This window comes from Mustela nigripes, chromosome 16 (assembly GCF_022355385.1).
Source record: "Mustela nigripes isolate SB6536 chromosome 16, MUSNIG.SB6536, whole genome shotgun sequence".
Classification (NCBI taxonomy): Eukaryota; Metazoa; Chordata; class Mammalia; order Carnivora; family Mustelidae; genus Mustela; species Mustela nigripes.
In genome coordinates this window covers 39154571-39178518 of record NC_081572.1, presented here as the reverse complement: position 1 = coordinate 39178518, position 23948 = coordinate 39154571, and the positions used below count along the sequence as shown (strand labels likewise).

General features: G+C 46.7%; 2 protein-coding genes across 3 annotated transcripts in view; one reads left to right on the top strand and one right to left on the bottom strand.

Moving 5' to 3' along the window:
* MYO1D (myosin ID) overlaps positions 1-5141 on the bottom strand; it is a 339488-nt gene extending 334347 nt beyond the window's left edge. Inside the window, exon 1 of the mRNA XM_059380394.1 lies at positions 5047-5141. Within this exon, the coding sequence (XP_059236377.1) occupies positions 5047-5141 (95 nt within the window). The remainder of the gene's footprint in view (positions 1-5046) is intronic.
* LOC132004204 (histone H2A.N) lies at positions 5072-19627 on the top strand. 2 transcript variants are annotated; one of them, XR_009400446.1, is made up of 2 exons: positions 5072-5162; positions 19237-19323. XR_009400446.1 is itself a non-coding variant. In XM_059380396.1 (2 exons), the coding sequence occupies exons 1-2, from the start codon at positions 16950-16952 to the stop codon at positions 19435-19437; spliced, it is 360 nt and encodes a 119-aa protein (XP_059236379.1). In that variant the 3' UTR covers positions 19438-19627. The 2 variants fall into 2 exon arrangements, 1 of the variants encoding a protein (XP_059236379.1); XM_059380396.1 differs by lacking the exon at positions 5072-5162 and adding an exon at positions 16950-17108 and having other exon boundaries at positions 19237-19627.
* Positions 19628-23948: the final 4321 nt, after the last annotated feature.

The window sequence follows — 23948 nt, the reverse complement described above, 5'->3', positions numbered from 1 at the left end:
TTCACCTCTCCTACAAATCTAACTGCAGCTCCTTCTAACTAGAACTCTAAACCAACTGCAGAGTTACCCTTGCTCTAAGACCACCCAGAGTACCAAAGGTTTTGCCTCTGGCAGGAAAGAGGGACCCTTTGTCTTACCGAATTTTCCAAATGACCGAGCCGTCACAGAGAAAGAGTACAGAGGTGGTGTGGTGCGGGCGAGTGTGTGCGTGTACTGTACGCACATGCGTACATAAACCATAACTCATCCCCCCCAACAAGTAAGCTGTATTAAAATAACTATAGGGCACCTGGGTGGCTCAGTTAAGCAGCTGCCCTCAGCTCAGGTTGGGATTCCAGGATCCCAGAGTCCTGGGATTGAGCCCCACTTTGGGCTCCCTGCTCAACGGGGAGCCTGCTTCTCCCTCTCCCTGCTGCTCCCCTTGCTTGTGTTCTCTTGCTCTCTCCCTGTCAAATGAATAAATAAAATTTTTAAAAATAACTACAATATTAAGTTAAGACTTCCACTGGTTGAAGAACAATTAGCCAGTATTTGACTGCTTATTGAACATGTTTAAAACTGTATTGAACACAGAGGTGCCCAGCATGACAGGAAACACAAGGGGACCTGAGATGGGTCTGCTTCACTGCCACCCACTTACACTGTCCCCTCCCAAAGCCCTGTCTCTAATTTGGCATTCACAATTTATACTCTTTTTCTTAAACCTGCCCCCTCCAAACAGTAATGAGTTTTCAGGCTCGCAGAACCTCGGCTGGACCCACTTCAGGATGACTCTGTCTTTAAGGAGCTCACTGCTGGGGGGAAGGCAGGCATGCAGGTAACATTGACATAACCTGATACATTCTCTCCAACAGTTGGGACCACGTGTCCAGGTGTCCTGGGTAGAGTAGAATGAACCCTGACTTGGAGGACTGGGAAAGGCTTCGAAGAACTCGTCTCAAAAGATGAGTAAGATTGGCGGGCAAAGTACGTGAGCAGGGAGGGAGGAACATATTCGTGGGAGCAAGAACAACTGAGGCCCACTGGCCTCAGCTGGGGATAATTTGCCCCCCTCCACAGGGGACACCTGGCAATATCTGGAAACATTTTCAGCTGTCATAAATGGAAGGAAAGTGGTACTACTGGCATCAGGTGGGTAGAGACCAGGGATGCTGGGAAACATCCTACGCACAGGACAGCCCCCCCCCCCCCAATAAAGAACTATCCAAGGCCAAGTGTAAAAAGCGCTGCAGTTGAGAAGCCCTGGTCTAAGCAAAGGTATAACAGACACACTGTGTTCGGTAAAAAGGAGGAAGTTGCCTGTAGTTTTGGCAAACGGTGTTTCAAATGACTGCTTTTTATGGAAGAGAAAAACAAGTAAGGAAAGAGGGAAGGAAAAGTTAGATTTTCAAGGAGCCAAGATACGAGGCTGAGCAGATGCCTTATTTTCAGAAGGGGAGCCATCACCAACACAGTTAGGAAACTGGACCCTGGAAGCCTATGGTGTATTTCATCACCCTGGGAAGTGAAAAGCACATCTGTCTGCGATGCGGTCCTTGGCCCAGCCCCGCCCTGAGCAGCAGCCTGCTTTCTCCTTTTTGCACACAGGACTAAGCAGGGACTGAGAGGGCACTGGGAGGACCAGTTGTTCCATGTAGCTCGCTCTCCTGAGAGAGGGTGCAAAGCTGCTGCTAAAGCCGGAAGAACTCAAGTACAATAATGGCCCAGCAAAGGGTTCCAGGTCCCAAAAGGAAGTGGCTGCAAAGAAAGCAGAATATGGTGAGGATACTGTGGCTGGCGGTGCAAGTGGTCATCAGGGTTCTTGGCAGGAACCAGGCCTGACCATGAAGGCAGGAGGTGTCCTGTGTAGGAATCTTACTCCTGGGCACAGACCCTTGAAAAATGCAGTGAGGAGCTCACCACCACCACCAAAACCACCACCAAAACCTCCACCTCCACCAAAAAGGAAAAAGAAAGAAATAGAACACCTCTCCCCTGGGCAAAGGACTTCTAGGAGAGAAAGCAAGCAGCCTTCAAAATACCAGCATTTTTTCCTGTCAGGGTAAGAAACAGAAGTTGAAACTCCTTCACAGATATACTAACTCACACTAATCCATATCACTCTTTAAATCTGGCCTCATCCAGACTCACAAGCACAAGCACACACACACCCCTACAACAATTTTTGAAAATAATAACAGTATGAGAAAAGTTACATCAATTGTGGATGTCTAAAAATCAATTGTTAGCTCCAAGAGGGGAAAAGGAGGTCAGCATAGTAGCAAAGTAAAAAGATAATTCTAAATGAATGTCATAAAAGCTTAGAAGAAGTAACTTTTTTCCTTTCTTCTTGCTCTACAGAAAGTGTTGTCACAAGGAATGTGTTATGTGCCCAGTGTTATGCTGGTGGCTGCTATCAGGAAAATTACAATCGGGTCTGGATGACACAGACCCCTGAAACCAGTGTCCCCTTCAGTACCTTATGTCACCGACCAGAAATGAAGAGCGCTGAGCAGAAGAGCCGGTGGGGGGTTGGGGATGCGGTATGGGTTGAGGTGCAGAAGGCAGGACCTTCCTGACGGAAGTGAGAGAAGGAGCCACAGTCTGGGGAAGCCACGAATGATCGGGCTCATGCATACACATCCACTGAAAGATGAAACATGCAGATTTTGCCCATATACAACCATAAATTACCAGCATGAAAACACTTCAACATCAAGAGCACTGGGACCTGCACTGTTTTTTGTCACCTTTTGCAAAGTGAAACAAATGTTTCAAGGGTCACAACAGCATGAGCCCGGAAGCTCATACAGCTAAACACTAGAACAGTCTGGAGGGATAACAGGGGGAAAGGAAATCCAAACTATCAGAGAGAGAGAGGATTGCCTTCCCCCTGGGTAATCAGGATTTACAATGGAAGAGGAGGGCAAGGGTACGGCTACCGGGAACCAACTACTCCCAGCTTGTAAGTAAACCCTGAACAGTGACCAAAGCTGTGCACTGAGAACTGCAGTTCTCACGGATGAGACATGTATAGATACCTGCACATGTCTGCACGGCCAGGATCTTGACTGACTTGGTGACTGGGTGTAAAGGCAGCCCTAGAAACCTGGGCATTAACTAATGATTGGCTTAATTGGCTAAGAGTTGGTGATTCCACCCACAAGTCCCCAACACCAACTCCTTTCTCTCCAGACAACTTAGCATGTTCACTACCACCCAAACAGAATCAGCTTTCATGCCTCCACTCCTCTGTTCATGCCACTGCATCCACCTGGAATGTTCTCCACCTAGACAAACCCTACTCATCCTTTGCAACTCATCTGAACCTCTCTCCTCCTCTGTGCTGTGTTTTTGAACCAGCCTAAAGTACCTATCTCTCCCTCTCCTGAGCTCCAGAACAATTAGTGTGTACAATTTGTTGGCAAAGAATCACCTAAGCTCTACCAAGCTTAACTCTTCTATTGTTGTCTTGATTTATTATTTAAATCAAGAGGAATTTCCACCTTTCTCCTGTCTTTATTGGTATTGTCACCTCTTTGAGAGATAAGGATACATCTTACAGTTCTTGGGATCCTCCCACCTTACCTCCTGAAGTACCTTGCACAATGTAGAACTAAATTGCAAGGCTAAGTTAGGCTCACTTTAATAATGTTTAAGATTCAGATGTCACACCTAGAGAATTTGGAAGCAGTAATACGTAAGATCAGAAAAAGTAAGTGCTGAAAAATCTTAATGATCCTCACTATTTTACAAATTAAGAAACCCAGACACAGAGACTGGTTCAAGGTCAGCTTGTAATAGGAAGGTGTAGAACTCAGACCTGTGCTCCATACTCTGGGACATAGCAAAGCCTGGAGAAGAGCAGAAGAATATCCTACAGGGTCTGCAATCCCCAAAATTAAAAGCTTTCTTTAATTTCTTAAGTTAAAATGAACAGGGGAAATTATTACTGAGAAGTGGGGTTAGTTAAGCATTCAAACCTAAATTGTGATCTTCACTTTATAAACTTATGGAGGGAGATTTAGCTATAAACCTTACAAGAAATAGGGCTAGAACTTCCAGAAACCACCGCCCACCCCTGTCCTCCAAAGTCAGTTATGTTGAAACTCCATTTACTGTAATGTTTAACAACAACAACAACAACAAAAAAAAGTCAAAACTACTTTAAAGTTCTGTTTACATATTACTCTATCAGGAGAGAAATAATCACATGTAGTAGAGTTTCTAAAATAAATTCGCCTTGGAAGCCCATTTCAGGGCGTTGAGTTGTGACTACATTTTCAAGGATGTCAGGAACACAAGGGCTCCATCCATAACTCCTTGAAAAAAAACTGAAAGCATGAATGCCTTGTCAAATTCAGACAGTTTATCTTGGCACTGGCAAGCAGAGCAGTCTCTTCGATGTCTGGAAACGTGTCTAATTACGTTTAGAGAGTAACTAAAAAATAGCCAGTGTCCCGGAACAGACAGCTCAGGGACCACTACTGCATAGCATCCTGAGTGACATGATGGAACTACGCCAGGAAAAAAAAAAAAAAAAAAAAGGAGAAAAAGAACACCAAGTGTGAAACCGGGATGAGACCCGAATCTCTCTACAAAACAACCCTCCCGTCTTCCCAGGGCCTTCGTGGCCGCCACAACTCTCCCTAAAGTTTGCGTTTTCCTTTACTTTTGTTTCCATGAGGTCACCCGGCCCGCCCACATCACTTACCTGGGGCAGCGAGCTAGCCGGCCCTGCCCCAAGCGCTGCCTCCGGCCCGCACACCCCCTCGCACCCCTCCCCCCTACCCCCCGCGTCCGGACTGCACCCAGGCCACCCGTCTCCCGAGGGCGCAGCCCTGGGGCTCGGCACGCCCCTCACCCCCCTAGACAGCCGCACCCCCGGGCGTCCTCCTTGGGTAAGGCGCAACCACGGAGCTCGGCGGGCCACCGGACACCCCCGTCCGGACGCACCCCATCCCTCCAGTTTGGCCCCTGACACCTCCAATCCCGCCGCACCGCAAGGGCGCCCCTTCTCGACAAAGCGCAGGCTCCCGCCGCGAAGCACCGCCGCTCCGCCCTCACCTGAGCCGGAGGTTGGCCATGAACTCGGGCATGGAGACGGTGTCCATCAGAACGAAGTCCGCCTTGCCGAACTCCAGGCTCTCCTGCTCCGCCATGACGCCAGCGTACGGGCTCAGGTGGGCGCAGACGGGCTCAGGTGGGCGCGATCGGGCAGCAGGGGCCGGCGGGGGGCGCGCGGCGAGCTCGGGCGGGGCCGGGGCGGGGCCGCGGCGCGGGGCGCGGGGCCGCGGGGGAGGCGGTGCCCGGCGCGGGTCGGCGGGTCTGGGCCGGACGGAGGCCGCCCCGCTGCTCCTCGGCGCGCTCTCGGCGGGCGCGGCGCACCCAGCAGTTTCCGCTTCTCCCGCCGCAGCTGCCGGGAGCAGTGGGGGTCGGGACTCTGAGACGGAGACGGCGGCGGCTGGTCCCGCCTCTGGCCTTGCTCTGGCCCCGGCCCCGCCCCGGCTCCGCCCCGCCCCTCCCCGCCCCGGCTCCGCCCCGCCCCTCCCCGCCCCGCCTACTGAGCCGCCGCCGCGGCGCAGGCAGCCGCCTCCTCACCTGGGCGGCGCGCACGCGCGGGGCGGGCGGCGGTGGCGCGCGCCGGCCCCAGCCAGGTCGGCGGGGCGCAGCGCCCCCTGGGGACGGGCGCTGGGATCTCAGGGAGGCGGTGCCGAGGAGCGCGGACGTAGGAGAGTGGGTGGAATCAGGTTTCCTGAATTGCGTGCTCCGCGGTGTTTGATGGCTGCAAGCTGAGTTACCGAAGTAGCTCGCGGAGCTTTTTGCGGGGACAATTCCTTAGGATTCTACCACCTTGCCGCGAGGCCCACTCCTTCTCCTCTGCTCACGTCCTTTCCATCCTCGAAATGACGGTTCATTCACAGAATGAGAGTAATAATAGCCAACACTTGGGGGACACTTAAAATGCCCAGAGCTTTTCTAAGTGCCTTAGGGAATTCCAGTAACTCGCCACACCGCTAGGAAGTGGGGAAGCTGCAGTTTCATCTAGGTCACTCGACATAGAAGCCGCATGGCAGAATGCTTTCCTTCCTCAGTGTTCCCTGGTCCACCTTTCTGTTGCTCATCTGAGCACGTTGCCTTATATTACTAAGAAGTTTTTAATATATGTCTGTTCCACCTCCCTAGGATTATTGTAGGCTTCTTGAGCATGGGGCCATGGCCTAATTTGCTTCATAACCCCGCTGGCACTCACCAAGCAACTATCATGCTGCCTTGCACATGTAGATACGAAATCTGCTCTGGTTCAGCGGAGAGAGATGAGTTCTAAGTGGTCTCCAACTTACGACTTCGACTACATTTTTCCCGATGAAAATATATTATAAATTACTTTCTAAGGCAGCTGCACCTCTTCAGCTGTGTGTTTCCATTAAGACCATCTTCTAGGAAATCTAGAGGCTCCCAAGGACCTGGCTGGGCTCCAGCTCTATGGCTGAATTTGAGATGAGTAAACCCAGCGGAAGGACCCTGCTCAAGGCTTGCTTCAGCTGCCAACAACCCACACTAGCCAAGAGAGAGGGGAGGGCAGCTTGATCACCTCTGGAGGGAACATCTCTGCCATAAGAAAGCCATCTCCAGGGGCACCTGGGTGGCTCAGTGGGTTGAGCCTCTGCCTTCCGTTCGGGTCATGATCTCAGGGTTCTGGGATAGAGCCCCGCAAAGGGCTCTCTGCTCCGCGGGGAGCCTGCTTTCCCCTCTCTCTCTGCCTGCCTCTCTGCCTACTTGTGATCTCTCTCGCTCTCTGTCAACTAAATAAATAAACTAATTAATTAAAAAAAAAAAAGAAAGAAAGAAAGCCATCCTCAACCCTGGCACAGGAAGAGCTGGCTTGCAGTCTACCATTAGCAGCCTTCTTCTTCAGAAGACACCTCTCTGGATCTCAGTGTCCTCATTTTGGAGTAAGACCCCTAGGATAGCACTTTCCAAGGTAGGACTGTCTTTTGCTTAGGTCATTATGGGGGCTGGTCAGTAATTGCATAATATGGTACATTCCTAAAATGTTTGTTTTGGTGTGTTGTAAATTAAGTAGAACTGAATTTCAAAAATAAAAGGAAGAAATCGTAAATTTTGTGCCAATTGAAGCGACCAGGGACTCCACTCAATGACCCATTGGAAATGGATGCATGTGTATTCTCTGAGCCCGGGGGTTGTTAAAGCAAAAGTCATTCGACAGTGGGTAGGATCTACAATGGGATGTAGCTGATATTTTTCAAATGGCCAAAGCAAAGGAACTCTTGTTTTTTATCAATGTCTTGTATAGGAGCCGGATGTATACATATACACAACATATGCAAAGGGCATTTTAAAAATTTATAAGCCCAAATTAATATAAAATCTAGGGTGAGACCAATGAGGCTCTTTTGAAGAATCCATATCTGTCGGTTGGGGATCACCATCCCCTTAAATCAGCTTCGGGATTCCAATTTACTTTTGAACACTGTTTTGGTTGTACAGTATCAAGAAAATTCTGATTTACGTAGCTATGTAGAATGCGTTACTTGTGGAGTTTCACACCTCGCCTTTTTAAAGGCCAGAGCACAACTATAATCTTATCAATCAATGACACATTTACAAGAAGTTCTGATATATGCAGAGATGACAGGCGAGACAAAACACTACAATCTTCATTCAAACAAGGTCATATAGAGAAGGATAGCTCACTATTACTCTCCTTCGTGATAACATTTAGATATAAACACATGTGGATGTGTATGCTTGTGTTACGGTTTAAAATATACTAAAAACCAAAATAAAAGTTAAAATCACCAATAATGAGCCACATTGAGATCATGAGTGATGTGATGAGTGATATAATGATCTCCTTAGAAAGACAGAAAAGTTGCAAGAATGCAAAAAATCTCCCATATATTCTTTATAGTCACCAATCACATTTTCCTACATGTGTTTTATTCACTTCTATGTCTCTACACATATACATGTGCATATCTACATGTGTTATTATTCCTTGCCGGTTTGAGACATTATACTCTTCACCCCTACATACTTGAGAATCTATCTCCTGCAAATAAAGACATTCTCTTACAGAACCTCAGGACAATCATTGAATTCAGGAAAACCAACAGCGAAGCTATGTTACTCTTTAATTACTTACCTGCTTAAAAATGCATCCACTGAATCTGATCGTGAAGAAACATCGCATTAATTCACACTAAGGGACATTCTACAAAAAAACTGATCCGTACTCTTGAAAAATATCTATGGCTTGAGAGACAAAGGAAGACCGAGGGGCTGGTCCAGGCTCGAGGGGCCTAAAGAGACCACAGCTAAAGGCCGTATGTGACCTGGACTGGATCTTTAACCAGAAACATGTAGAGGATTTTTAAACTCTAAGAAACAAACTGAGGGTTGCTGGGAGGGAGTTAGAAGGAGGGGTCACTGGGTAACAGGCATTAAGGAGGACATGGGACGGAATGAGCACTGGGTGCTCTGTGTAATTGATGAATCACTAAATTCTACCCCTGAAGCGAATAATACACTCTAGGTTAACTAAATTGAATTTAAATAAAATAAAATTTTTAGCTAAGGAAAAATGTAAAGGACGTTATTGGGACAATCGGTGAAACCTGAACGCAGACTGTAAATTAAAGAGTAACATAGCTTCGCTATTAGTTTTCCTGAATTCAGTCATTGTCCTGAGGTTCTGTAAGAGAATGTCTTTATTTGCAGGAGATAGATTCTCAAGTATGTAGGGGTGAAGAGTATAATGTCTCAAACCGGCAAGGAATAATAATACATGTAGATATGCACATGTATATGTGTAGAGACTTACAAATGAATAAAACACATGTAGGAAGATGTGATTGGTGACTATAAAGAATATATGGGAGATTTTTTGCACTGTTCTTGCAACTTTTCTGTAAGTTTGAAATTATTTCAAAATTTAAAGTTAAAAATCAAGTAACAGTCTAAAACTATTCTAACATAGGAACACCTGGGCGGCTCAGTTGTTAAGCCTCTGCCTTCATTCAGCTCAGGTCATGATCCTGGGTTCCTGGGATTGAGCCCCACATTGGGCTCCCTGCTCAGTGGGAAGCCTGCTTCTCTCTCTCCCACTTCCTCTGCTTGTGTTCCTTCTCTCCCTGTCTCTCTCTCTGTCAAATAAATAAAGAAAATCTTTAAAAAAAAAACCCAAATTTAAAAAAACTGATCTAACATCAAAATGTTCTTTTTCAAGGAATCAAATAATACTTAGAAATGAAAGTCACATCAGATGTTTGCAGATATTCCAGAACTGAAAAATCAGCATGCACATCGAAAACCCTGGTACAGAGTATCTGCACTGTCCTTGCCATAGATACGCTAAGAGGTTATAAATACTGAACAAACAATTCTAAGAACAAAAACTCATTTAAATAATCAATCTTTTAAATATGTTTTCATAATTTAAATAATTTATTGTTTACCTTAGTTGTCATATAAATATGCCCCAGGGAGGGCACAATCTGTTCTCTGCCTGAAATTCCCTTCTCTGTTGTCCCACTCCTCACCCCTGTGGCCTAGCTCACTTCTGGTCTTCCGGTAGCTCTGCCTCAACATCACTTCCTCCGAGAAGGCTTCCATGATTTCTTAAGTCAGGGTTGGCTGTCTCTCCTTTGTGCCTCCAACAGCACCCTGGAAGTGTCCTTCCTGTTGCAGACTGAATGCACTTGAGCCTGTTGTCCTTGTCTCATGAGAGAGAAGGCATGAGGGCTGGAGGCTGTGTCTGTTCTATTCTTGGGGGTAAGTCTAGCACCCAATACCATGGTGCCTCACATGTAAAGCTTCTAATAAACACATGCTGAATAGATAAATATGGAACGGTCTATGAATCTGAGTTGTGCAATGTGAGGTTGTAAATCCACCCCCTCCCTTGGTAGACTTTCTGCATTAACGTCAGTCTTTGTGTGGTGTTTATCTTATTCTCATCTCCTGCCCCTGGAAACAGGTCTCGGGGCTGTGTTCACTTCTCTCCTGGGCCAGGCCTGAGCACTATATGTTCACATAAACAAAAGCTCTTGTTCCTAAAACCTCTCTGTGGTTGACAGCTGCTACAGGGAATCTGTTCTGGGTTATCTGTGAAAGTCAACTCTGAATATTCCAAAGCAAATATTTGCTCCCGATTCTCCTCTCCCAGAATGCTTCTGGGCTGCCCTACCCTCCCTATCTTTACCAGGTGCCCAGCAACCAGGAAGACAGCTCACTTCAGCACGAGTCCTGCAAAACAGAAGCAAGAAGGCCAGGGAAAATATAGTATAGTCAAAGGGTATTTTATACATTTATTTTATAAGCCCAAATTATTCCGGAGCAGAAGTAGAAAGGCAAATTTATGTTGCAAAATAACTTTATAATGCACTCAGCTCCATGTATAAATGAGGTGGAATTCTCTTCCTTAGATATTATCCAAAACATGCTTCCTCCTCTTCCATGCCAAAGATTGGATTTGAACTATGAATAGTATATCAAATAGTACATTTGTACTATGAATAGTACATATATATATATATATATATATATGTATATATATATATATATATTTTTTTTTTTTTCTCTCTCTCTCTCTGTGGTTTCTGAAGCTTAAGTGCTTTAAAGTAAAAGCAGACCCAAGAGTTGCCTCCCTGGTGTCACTGATGACTTGCCCACCTGTGGCCCTTCTCGCCTCCCCTCACCCCTGCTTTTCATTCTGTAGACATCTCATAGGACAAAGGAAAGGGAACCTTCATAGCCAAGTTCACTGCCATACACTGCCCTGAAAGCCCAGAAAATGACTTAAAAGCTTCATCCTCTCACCAATAGCTAGCTATTAAAGGCAAAGGATCAGCCAGACAATTGATAAAGACCGGGTTCTGGGTTCTAGCGGTTTCTTCCCCTGCTGTCCGTGTGACCCAGCTGTGCTTACCTGTGACAGTGTTGAGTTGGGGACAAGGATCTTCCCTTAGCTCTCTGGAATGGTTGATACTGCAGACAGAGCCCATTTTAACATAATCAGCCTAACCGGAGAGGAAGTTGGGATATATCAGCTGAAGAGAGGGAGGGAATGGAGGAGAAGAGAAGGAAGGGGACTGTCACTGCCTGAGTCTTTTAAGCAGGTGGGCAATAACAAGACATTGGTTCCCAGTTTTTAGGTCTTGTTGTCCTTTGATGAAAACATGTGGACTTCCCTTCCCAAGACAAATGTATTAAGCACATCCACAGAACAGTTCACACACGGACCCCTCTGCCCTTCTGCCCCTCTGCCCAAAATAACCTGTCTGTGGATCCCGAAATTAAGAAGCCCTCAGCTAATGAAAGGGTCACACCACAGGTTCTAATCATTGGGGAATGGGGAAGAATTTAAGAAAACCGTCGTCATGGGCATCCTGTGAGTCACCAGACAGGGCCTGCCCCAACAGCACACTGCCCAGTGTGGGCAGAAGACCCACATATTTATGGCCACAGGAAAGATAGCGTCATGGTAAGGGAGGACATAGCCTGGGACAGTCTCCAGAATTTTTCCTGCCTATGACAGCATAGTTCCCGACTATAAACATTTCCCTGCAATGTATCCTCTTTGCTAATTACAGAAGTGCTTATCACACTGAGTTGGAGTTTGCTGTCCAGGCCTGTCCCTAACATCTCCCAGATGGAGGCCGTGCCTTCCTCATCCTTTTATCTCCAGCCCTCACGCTACGCCTACTGCCCCTTAGGTATTTCTTGAATCAAGCAGGTGAATTAATCAGCGAATTTATTTATTAGTAAATGGATGTGTGTAGGTGTAGTATTATATTTCAAGGAGCATGTGGCATTTCTCTAAGCCCCAAGCCAGAAAAATCACCAACTCTCAGGCTACTCTGGCCATTGGAAATAGTTCTAGAGCTAGAAAACTTGGAGGGTATGATAGAAACCCATGAGAGGGAGAACAACAAGGCATATCCATAATAGATTCACGGAGCGATGGTGTCTTTTATTTTTTTATTATTTATTTATTTGACAGAGACAGGGAGAGAGGGAACATGAGCAGGAGGAGTGGGAGAGGGAGAAGGAGAAGTAAGCTTCTTGCTGAGCAGGGAGCCCGATGTGGGGCTCAATCCCAGGACCCTGGGATCAGGGTCTGAGCCGAAAGCAGACACTGAACAACTGAGCCACCCAGGCACCCTGGAAGGATGGCATCTTAAGGCAGGATATATCAAAATTTAAAGTGTGTAAGAATCACTTGGGATTTTGTTAGACATGCAGAGTCTCAGGTCCTACCTCCAACCAACGGAATCAAAATCTGCATTTTGACAAGATTCCCAAATGTTACTGCTGCTGGTTTGTAGAACAAATTTTTTTTCTTAACGTAATCTCTATGTCCAATGTGGGGTTTGAACTTACAACTCTGAGGTCAAGTCCCCTGCTCTACTGACTGAGCCAGCCAAGCGTCCCTGCAGACCATGCTTTGCATAGCAAGATTCTAAGGAGTCTTAATGGTTGTATAATCAAATGCATACCCCTGGGGAAACTGAGAGCCAAGAAGAGCCATTGCCTTTGACTAGGTCAGAGTGAGGCGCTGGTAGAACTAGGACCAGACCCTAAAGCTTCTGATTTGAATGGTGGGTGGTCTCCACTATCAAGTGTGGACATTCATCCATGAGACAAGATGCAGGGGGAGTAAGATAGACAAGCAAGGGAGGGCAGCACCCTAGATCTTCGCTGGGTAACCCCAGTCTCTCTACCCCTATTTTTAAAAGGAGGGGGCTGATGTCAGCTCAGGTCATGATCCCAGAGTCCTGGGATGGAGTCCCCACTTCAGGCTCCATGCATAGCAGGGACCCTGCTTTTCCCTCAGCTAGCCCTTCCCCCTGCTTGTGCTCTCTCTCTCTCTGACAAATAAATGAATAAAATTTTTTTAAAAACCAAGCAAACACTGTTTAAATAAATAAGTAAATGAAAGCAAGATTGGCAGAGAGATTAAATAAGATATTGCTAGGGCTGGGAAAAATTCAGATTTCCTTTCTTCCCTCCACCTGACAAAGTAGCAAGTGGTCAGTACTAGTATCATCCACCATTAGTATCAGTTAGTATCTACAGAGCTGACACTCCAGGAAGAGTGCAACATCATTCCCAAGGTGACCCCTTCTAATCTGCCCCCCAGACCCCCTTTCCTCCTGCCATTTCCTCCTGGAATTTCTCAAATGGTGAGCTGTAGCAGTAGTCATCTCCTAGAATTAAGGTCACAAAATATGATGATGTTAAAATGCACCATGCGACCCTTTTTCCATTCCACCTGATTAATTCTCCAGAACTATCCAGTGGTATAAATAGTATGGTCAGTGTTCTATTCAAATTCTGACAACCTGACCCCCAAAGACATGATTTAGGGGGAAAGCAGAATCCACAAAATTTGGAGACCTCAGAAGCCATGCGATCTAATATCCCACCCAATGTCCAGATCCCCTCTACAGCAAGCTGCAATACGTGGACCTACCTGGGCCAATTGACTCAGTAGGCCTGCCCCATGCCCTGTAGACGTCTCCACATAAAAGCAGACTCCAACACGCTTTAACTCAGGCTGACTCCTCAAGTCACTGCCCAGACTTACCCCGTGCCCTGAATTCCAATTGTCCCATTTTCTGCTCTTGTTACTCATTATCCCCATTTATGAGCCTGGTTTGTCCTTTGGAGCTGATATCCCACCAAGATAGGACCAGGTTGGAGTGAATTATAATCAAGGAGGGAGGCCAAGGTCATGGCCAGTGAAGGAAGAGCCTTTGATTTTTCTTCTCTTCAATTTTTCTTTCTTTTTGACTTCCCTTTCAGAGTTTCTATTCATAGAATTCCAACACTATTCTTGTTAATCTCTGCAAAGTCTGCTTTCTCAATGTCTAAGGTCTATGTCTGTGCTCAGCCACATCACAGTCACTTTCTCTTAGTGTTCCCACCCTTTCTAACTCTTTAATTACCTCTTCTCTAACTGAGTAGTGCTCTGACCAGAGCAGCATTTTCCCCAGACTCAGGAGACAATGGTGGTACAGTGGTTGGTACCCAAGATTTAGATACCTGTACTAAAGAATAGGATGGGGCTTGGGGAATCTTCATTTTTATAAGCAACTCAGGAGACTTCACTGCAGGTAGACAGGAGGCCTAACTTCCAGAAATATTGAGGGGAATTTTGGAGTCAGACACATCGGGGTTCAGTTCCTAGCCTTGCAACTTACTACCTTTGTGATTTTGAACACATTAATTTATCTTTATAAGCCCCAGTTTTCTCATCTCTCTCTCTTTTTAAAAAAGAATATTTTATTTATTTGAGAGAGAGGGCAAGCATGAGCAGGGTTGGGATGGGGGAGAGCAGAGGGGGAAGCAGGCTCCCTGCTGAGCAGAGAGCCCAAGGCAGGGCTCGATCCCAGGACCTTGACCAGGATCATGACCTGAGCTAAAGGCAGATGCTTAACCAACTGAGCCACCCAGGCACCCCTTTCATCTTTTTTAAAGAGATGATAGCTTTCATCTCTGTGTATTAAAACCATGAAACAAAATGTCTATGTAGTGCTTTATATAATTCAAGGCAAGTACTGAGCTTTTGATAAATAAAAGTTAGCATTGCTGTTAGTGTAACTGCTTCTTTTATCATCAGGATAGGGAACTTATTAACAGGTGATTCACTGCATGTCTTTTTTAGCTGACTGAGATTTCTAATAGATGCTGGTGTGGCTCCATAACTTTCTCCTATGTCAGTTTTGGGATTCCTCTCAGTAATTTATCACCATGTCTATGCATAGCCATGGGCCTTGCCCTTAGTAGGGGACCAAACTTTGCTATTTCTTTAAAAGTTTCATTTACTTATTTGAGAAAGAGAGAGAGAGAGTTCACGAGCGTGGGGGAGGGGCGGAGGGAGAAACAGACTCCACTGAACAAGGAGCCCGATTCAGGGCTCCATCTCAGGACCTTGGGATCATGACCTGAGCCAAAGGCAGACAACAAACTGAGGCCCCCAGCCGCTGAAAATTTGCTATTTTTGCATGAGTGAGCGCCGTCTGCTCACGACTTCCATGCTACACTCCCACAGCAACACCACCTCTGTTCTCACCCTTTACCTGTGCTCTCCAGCATCTTCTGGATGTCATAGTGCTGCTTTGGATCCCCGCTGGCCCTGAGTGACCAGTGAAAAGTGCCATCCCACTGAGAGTGATTTTTGCCTGTTTATATTTACTTCGTTGCATTACAACTTCCAGTTCAGGGGTGCCTGGGTGGGTGGCTCAGTCGGTTAAGCGGCTGCCTTCAGCTCAGGTCATGATCCCAGAGTCCTGGGATCGAGTCCCACATCAGGCTCCCTGCTTAGCGGGGAGTCTGCTTCTCACTCTCCCTCTGCTCCCTACCTCTGCTTGCGGTCTCTCTCTCTCTCAAATAAATAAATAAGACCTTTAAACCTAAAACAAAACTTCTAGTTCATTTTATCATATAATATACACTCTTGTGCATACATTGCCTTTTGAACTCGAGAGATCATGAGAGATGAAGCCAGTAAAAGAGAGTAGAGTTGTGGGGGGGTGGGTGGGACATGCCTTGACAGCCAGGTGGGTGATGGGGAACCGCTTTTTCCTTTCACAGAAGTGTTGGGTGCAGTTCTGTTGTTGTTAGCAAAGAACCATTCAGGGGAATTGAACCTGCACTAGGGATCGACTGTGTCCCAAGTGCTCCATCAATGAAGGAAGGCACACGGCAGCTGTGCCGAGCACACCTGTGTAACTACAAAGATTGGAGGGCTCTGGTGTTTGGGTTTGGAAGGTGGTGGAGCATGGGGTTAGAAGCAGAGGCTCAGAGGCTGGTTCTGTCCCACCCCCTCACCCCCCGCCCCGTGCACTGCATGTGACCCTGGGCAAGGCACTTGAGCCCGCTGAGACTTAGTTTCCTTGTCTGTAAAGTGAGAGTATACTAATACCCTGCCTCCTAAAGTTGCCGTGAGAATTATGGGGAGTAAAGGACATCCGCACTTCGTATGGGGGCTGGGACATCAGGCTCCACAACTGGGAGCTGACAGTCTTATTGGAAGCCATCAGTCCCCGGGACTGGGCCTTTAGTGCAGCCTATCCCTGAGACAGGAGAGGGTGTCTCTTGTCATCTGGTTCTTTTCTTCCTTGGACACCATGGCTCTCTGGTGTCCTCTTATCTGTTGGTCCGTGTCAGGATGGTCACTTCCTTGTAGCTGAGCTGATAATGCTAACTGCAAGGAGTTCATGACCTCTCCGTCTACCGTGTCTCAATCTTCACTCTTACGTCCTGGGGTCCCTAGTCCTGCTTCGTCACCTGAATTCCCAGCTGCCGTGGCATACTCCAGGGGGTCCTCCTGGCGCAAATGCAGATACCCACAGCAGATCCGTGCAGAGCTTCTCCTTCCGCCCCAAACCCTGGTCCCGTGCCGTTGCTTCAGAAAGGTTTTATAGACCAGTGAGTCCTAAATCTGGCTGGTCCATAGATTGCCCAGTGCTGCTTTAGCGAAAAATCGACTTCCTGGATTTTGCTCCCAATCCTTTCGAATTGCAATTTTGTAGCTAAGAACCACTCTAATAAGAACACCTGGAGTTACTCCACACGTTTAAAAGGAATAGCTTCTGATTATCAGTGTTGCCGGGTAAATCAGTGACCATTACATCAAAGTGGTCATCCTCTCTATTGCATGGGCTCGAGCAGAGGAAAGCTTAACATTTTGAGTTTCCCACCTCAAGCCCCTTTCCAGAATGTACCATAAGCCTGCTTTAGACTCTACACCTATTATTTCTTAAGTATTCTGGAGAGTATTTATCTCCGGCAGGTGCACTCACTAATCACTGATTTTATTAGGAAAGAGTGCCTTCCAGCTCTCCCTATAAAACCTCTTCTGGGCAGGTTGGGAGGTGGTTGTTCGCTTGCCTACAGCCAGTGCTGTACCCTAGAAGTGCAAGGAATTAGCCTTCCCCATGTACTACCCTTGCTTACCTGGCCCGAGATTCCCTAAGAAGAGAGCAATGCTTTATATCCCAACCAAAGAGAAGTACGAGTGGGCCAACTCAGCCTTGAGGCAGAAGACAAAGAAGAAGGAGGCCTATATTAGTTACATGGGGAAAATCCTAAAGCAGGTGAGCTGGGGCTCTCTTTGTGGAAACGTAGAATGGCCGAGACCGGTTATCATGTTCGAGGCCCTGGGTGTGTTTTTTTGACTACACGAGCGCTTCTTCACACATCGAGTTCCAGAAGAGTTGTGTGCTCCCCAGCTTCTATAAACCAGATCTGCTTGTGGTTGCTATCTTTTCCCGCTTGGCTTGCTTTCTGTTGGCAGCAACTCTGAACACCTGAGCTTCTAATGTCTCTCTTCTATCTGCTGACAGGCAATCTAGAAATGGATTCTTAAATGCCCTTTTCTTGAGCGGGGACCCACCACCTAGCCTGTCTAATCATTGAAGAGTGACGTAGATCAGGTTTTCACCAAAGGGTGCTCTGTCCTTAGAATGTACCTAAAACTCGTAGGCTTTCATTCCTTCCCCCACCCACCCAGCCTCCCTCTGTAGCCTACTACTGCAGAGAACAAACTCAGAAAAGTCTTCCTCTTCAAAAGAAGCTATGGGGAAGACAATAAGGAGATTTTACAACAGATGGGCTAAGGCTTGACCTTGGCTTTCCTTCATGACAGCAAAGCAAGGCTGAGTGCTCATGTGTGACTGTACCAACCCCCTCACCCCATTGTACGCCAGTGCTATCATTTGGAATCTGTTGCTTATCCCGTGAGAAGAAGGGGAAAATGGGATGAAGGAAAAACCCGAGAAAGGAAAGAAGGCATGTGGTCTAGAGCAGGGTTTCTCAACCACAGCGCTATTGACATTTTGGGGCTGCGTTATTCTTTGTTGGGGGGCTGTCCTAAGATCATGGGATGAAAGGCAGCATCTCTGGTCTCTATCTCATGGGTGCCCATAGCCACCTCCCTCCCAGCAGAAAACGTCCAGAGACCTTGCCCCCAGTGGAGAACCACTGCTGGAGAGCCTGCATCTTCTGGAAGGGTTCTCTGTGGGAGTACTTGGACTTCACTTCGTCCTCTAAGCATTAGTCTGTCTTTGACTAGTCCTTTACTGCACGGGTCTGGCAGGCCACTCTGCTTCAGTAAGCCTCCCAAGGGTCAGAGCTGTGCCTTGGGTCAGCCCCTCGTGGTGCTGTGAGGATAAAACAAGATCCTGGCTGGATAAAATAAAAGTATCAGGTGTCTCAGTGCAAGCCAGGTGTGCCGGGGGAGCTCAGATGAAAACAATGCGGTCTCTATCCTAAAGGGGTTCACAGTCCTGCGGGATGGGGGCACTGGGGAAATACTCCGAAATGATTAGAGCCAGGAGGAACTTTTCAAATCCTGCTTCGAGCTTTTCCTTTTACAAAAGCGAAACTGAGGTCCAGTGTGAGATTATTACTTGCTTACATGACCTCTCATACCTGCACTGAGCTAGGATTAGAACCCTGGGTGGGTGATTCTCAGGGCACTGTTCTTCTGACCATTCCAGGTTCCTCTCTAACTTTAGATGAGGTTGTTAATGACCTAAGACAGCGTGTGATACAGGTTCTGAGAACGCAAAGAACTTTGGTCCTCAGTGGGAGATTGTGGGGAACACAGATAAGCCAGAGAGGGCACCTGGGGAAGAGCCTTCAAGGGTGGATAGGATTTGGAAGGTAACGTTGGGTGCAGGCGTGGTAGGTGGGGGCAACAGATCAACAGTGGTGTGGAGATTGGGAATGATAGTGGTGTATCCGAGGAAGAGTGAATTTTCCCAATGTGGCTGGAGGTCATGTTGTTGCCAGGATGTAAGGTGGCAAATTGAGAAGTGTTAAAACAAAATGTTCACTAATGTGAGGTTTCGAGTGTGCACGTCTACTCTAAAATTATATTTCCATCTTCCAAAGGTCTTGGATGTTAACTCTGCTTCTGTTGGGAAAAATCGAGGCACAAAATTTAAGTGACCTGAGTTATACCGTATTCTACAGATAAGGGCGATCTTTCTCACCAACTCTGAATTCCCCCCTTCCTGGTCTTCCTCAGACAGTTGATAGGTACAAGGGCCTAATTTCTTTCACCGTGTTCCTACCATTGTACCTCTGGGGGGGGGGGGTCATGTGGCTCCACAAATGCACCCAATCCATGAAAGGCATGGGTGCTGGGTTAGACCATAAATTGCTTACTTTGGGAAGCCTTCACTTCTCTGTCTTACACTTGTGCCAATTCTGTCCCAGACTCACCCAGACTTCAGCGGATACTCCTGGATCTTGGATGCGCTGGGCTGTCTGGAGGACTGGCTGCTGGAACAGGTTAGCCTGGAGGCCGTCAGACTGTCCTTCTCCAACCACAGAAGAGCCATCACCAGCAGAGAGATCCTTGGAGCAGTTACGCAGAGATCCTCTTGGGAGAGCTTTTGTATAAATGAAGTTTTCTGAATGGCTCTGCTGTTGGAATGCTTGCATTTGTCAAAAATAATCCGAGGGTTCAGAGGACCGAGTCGGAAAACAAGGTATCTGATAGATACCCGTTAACAACAGGAGTCTTGGTGCTACACACCTGGTCTCTGAGTCCTGTGTTTTTAGCCTCTGACTTAATTTGTAAAATAAATAAATAATAAATAAGGAAAGAAAGGCATTTTCTCTTGTGCTATGAGTGTTATGCTTGTTGTTTATGGCTTTAAATTTTTCTGAGGCCTGCTTCTCCCACTTGAACTTGCCTATCATCTTTCTGGAGGACACCATTTACCCCATCACGCCGTGTACTCACGATCTCTCGTCTCTGCCATCTTGAGTGCCACAGTGGAGGTTGCTGCCCTAGAATGAACTGATGACTTTTTTTTTTTTTTAAAGCATCTCTACAGATTTAAAAGAACAAAAAAAGAGGGATTGTTGTTGTTGTTCTTTGAGTAGAAGCCTCATGGTATTGGTTATCTATATAGCACTTAGCGTAACAGGATGGGTGTAATGAGGGTCTGTCAAATGTAGATGCTAGTCCCAAGTATGGAAAAACATTGTAGTGTTATAAAAATAGTAGCATTTTAAAGATACAATACTGTAGGAGCAGGAAGAATAAATGGGCTGATACACTTTAGATGTGGTGATCTGGGTAAACATGGATAGGTGATGTGAGGGAAGAAAGGTGCTAAGCATGGTGAAGGATTCTGGGCGGAGGGAACAGCCTGAGCAAAGGTCCTGAGGCAGGCAGGAAAGCTTTAGCTTGTTAAAGAAAATTAATGAAAGCCAAGGTAGCTAGGTTTTCTAGCAAGCAAGGGAGATGTACAGTAGGAGATAAGGTTGGTGGGGAAAAGCTGGAGCCAAGTCCCTCAGGGTTGACTTTATTCCAAAGATCGTGTGAAGCCACTGAAGGGTTTTAACTGGGGAACTGATGTCTTGTTCACTTTTTTGTTTTTGTTGTTGAGGTTTATACCCCAGTAAAGTGTACAAATCTGAACACCCCTCAGAGTTTTACATCTATATGCCCAGGTTAAGTTACAGAACATATCCATCACTGCGGCTACGAAGTCAAGAATAGATTGGAGTGTGTGCCAATAGGAAGGAAGATCAGTTAGAAATACTTTGTATGGGTTTAGTAGAGAGATGACGATGGCCCGCACGAGTGTGGGTGGTCGTCAAGATGGGGAGAAGTGAAGAGATCTGAAATGAATCTGAGATAGAATCAATACAATTTGCTAACAGGAAGGATGTGAGTAGTGAGGAAATGGTGATGCTTCCTCGGGTTGGGGCTTGAGCAGTGTGGTGTGGTGGACAGTGGTGCCAGCTGCAGAGATGGAGAAGCCTAGAGGAAGGAGGACAGGTGTTTGGGAGAGGGGACCCTTGAGAATTCCATTCTGGACAAGTTCAGTTTTCAATACTAGGGAAACCTGCCAACGGATGCCCAATAGAAAGGACTGGGCCAGAGATACAGATTTGGGCATCATTAGCATAAAACGTGATGTGTATAAATCAGCAGGGATGGGTATGATCCCCTAGGAAGATGGGGTGATTTGGGAGACAGGAGACTTCAGAACCAAGGTTAAAGAAATCCTAGTATTTAGAATCAAATGGTGGAGAACAGACACACCAAGGAGGAGAAATCTGAGAAATCAGAAGAGGGTGGTGCTAGGAAGCCAAGAAGAGAGTGGTCTAGGCTGCTGTGAACCCTCCTGAGGAGAGTGTTAAAAGGAGACACGGACTTTCACTGCATTTGGAGTCCTGGAGGTCACCATGACCTTGAGAAGTCAACTCTCTGGAGCAAGGCAGGCATCAAGCAGATTTAAGCAGGTAGAAGAGTGAATGGAGGATGGGGATGGAGAGGCTGCTGCGGAGGTGGGTTGCCTGGGCACTGAGGGCGATCGGGGGCTCTTGGCTCAGACCAGGGCTTCTCTGCTAGGTTCCTGCGACCCAGGGGATTCAGGGCAAGCATCCTAAGATAGGTTTGGGTATTCCCCAAACCCCATTAGGGTTTGGACAAACGCTGGCTAGTGACACAAGCCTCTTCCAGGATACGGTTGTCCTGGGGAATTGTCAACCCAACTGCCACAAGAGCTGAGCGGGGTTCCAGTCTGTCCGCTGCCCTCTGGGAGTTGACTGTGCTCAGGGAATCTGAGAGGGTCCTGATGTCTCCGGCTTTGCCTAGCCTCCTCCTCCCGTCGCTGGGATTTGGTTTAGTCTAGAGGAAAAGCTGGGCTCCTCCCCACGTTCTGTCACCAGATACTGGGCTTGACTTCAAGGCCCAGCAGATTCAGGAAATCTCTTTATTTTCCCTCAACTGCCTAAAATGAATTTAGATAAAGGATGTACCAAGAAGAGAGCTATCAACATAGTTAGCTGCATTATGAATTGGGTATAGTAGACAGGGAGGAGCCTGGCAAGCTCTGTTTGATCAAAGTCCTCCATGTCCCACTGTTTCTGAATTGCCCAAACATTTGTTTACCAAACATGTATGAAAGAATTTCATTCTTTCCCTGTAAAGTTCTAGACTCCTACCCCCTCCTCCTCAGTTCAGAAAGAGGTGTATACCTCGATTTGCTTGACTGTCTTTGGAATTTTCATATCTATGTGGACTTCCCCTAAATATGAAATGAAATTTTATTTTTTGCCCTGTTAATCTGTATAGGGTGCTTGAATTTCGAGGAGCAGTCCAGTAACCTTCTCTCTTACCTTTGCTGGGGAAACCCCCCTGCATGCAGATGTACCAGAAGGAAGGGTACTGCCCATGCCTCACCTCCCACCCAGGAGACAGATGGGGTGAATTCCTGCTCACAACTTTGAATATGGAAAGAAAGGTAAAGTTGAAGGGAGGGTCACAATTATTTCAGGGTCATTGCACCCAGCCCCTGGAGCCCCTGTGGTACCTGCCCATTTCCTAATCTGGGTCTTTTGTTTCCTGCTGATTCTATGGGCACCTCCTATCATTTCAACAAGTCTCCTTTCTACATGGGATAATCAGTTTCGATTGCTTGCAAGTAAGAACACTGAGTGTTTATCTCAGATCAGTCCAGGGAGACTTCAAGGGGCACTGGGACAGCAGGAGTTTCCAGAATGATGGGAGAGAGGGGACTAGTAAAGGCACAGCATTAGTACTATCCTGTCTTCCCAGCAACTGAGTAGTGGGTGGTTAATGGGGGACATTCATGCCATTTTTTGTTTTGGTCTTATAAGGGAGGAAAAATAATTTTTCCTCTACCCTTCTAGATTCTTGCTTGAGACCCCTATGTAATAAAAAGATTAATAGGAGAAAAACAAACAGAAGTTTAACAACGTACATACCTCCTGTACACATAAGAGACACCCAGGAAAACTGAATAACTCCCAAGCCACCCCCTTAAATATCACCTCCAGCTAAAGACCAAAGAAATGAGGAGTGCCTGGGTGGCTCAACTGGTTAAAGGCTCTGACTTCTGCTTAGGTCATGGTCTCAGGATCCTGGGCATCAGGCTCTCTAATCAGCAGGGAGTCTGCTTGTCCCTCTACCCACCTCCTCTCCCTGCTTCTCTCTCTCTCAAATAAATAATAAAATATTTAAAAAAATACAAAAGAAATGTGTTGGAATGGGCAGGAGCCAGACCACTTATGGGAGGTTACCTATAAAAGCACAGTAAACAAGGGTATATTATGCAAATTTAAGCTGGTGATAAGAATTTTTTATAGATTTAGAATCCTCTTCTCTTCCTGGGACAGAGAGAACACCCTTATAAATGGAGATTTCCTGGCTCTCTGTTCCTCCCCATTTGACTGAAAGCAGTGACAGCCATGTCCCAGAGACAAGATGGTAAAGGTTAGAGTAAACAGATTTGGTCATATTGGGTGCCTGGTCACCAGGGCTACTTTTGACTCTGGCAAAATGGATTTTAAAAACAATTTTTTAAAGATTTTATTTATTCATTTGAGAGAGAGACAGAGAGAACACACAAGCAAGGGGAGAGGGAGAACAGGCTCCCTGCTGAGCTAGCAGGGAGCCTGATGTGGGGCTCTGTCCCAGCACCTGGAAATCATGACCTGAGCTGAAGGCAGACATCCAACCATCTGAGTCACCTAGGTACCCCTAGTTTTTGTTGTTGTTGTTGTTTTGTTTGTTTTTTAAGTTGGGCATGGAGCCCAATGTGGGGCTTACTCTCAACCCTGAGCTGAGATCAAGAGTTGGACACTTAACTGACTGAGCCACCCAGGCACCCAACTCTGACAAAGTGGATATTGTCGCTATATAATCTCATTACTACATAATCTACATGTTCCAGTATGATCCCATCCATGGCAAATTCAATGGCATAGTCAAGGCTGAGAACAGGACACTTACCAACAGAAAGTCCATCTTCATCTTCCAGGAGCCAGAGCCTGTCAACATCAAATGGGGTGATACTGGTGCTGAGTATGTTGTGGAGTCCACTGGGGGTCTTCACCACCATGGAGAAGTCTGGGGCTCACTTGAAGGGTGGGGCCAAAAGGTT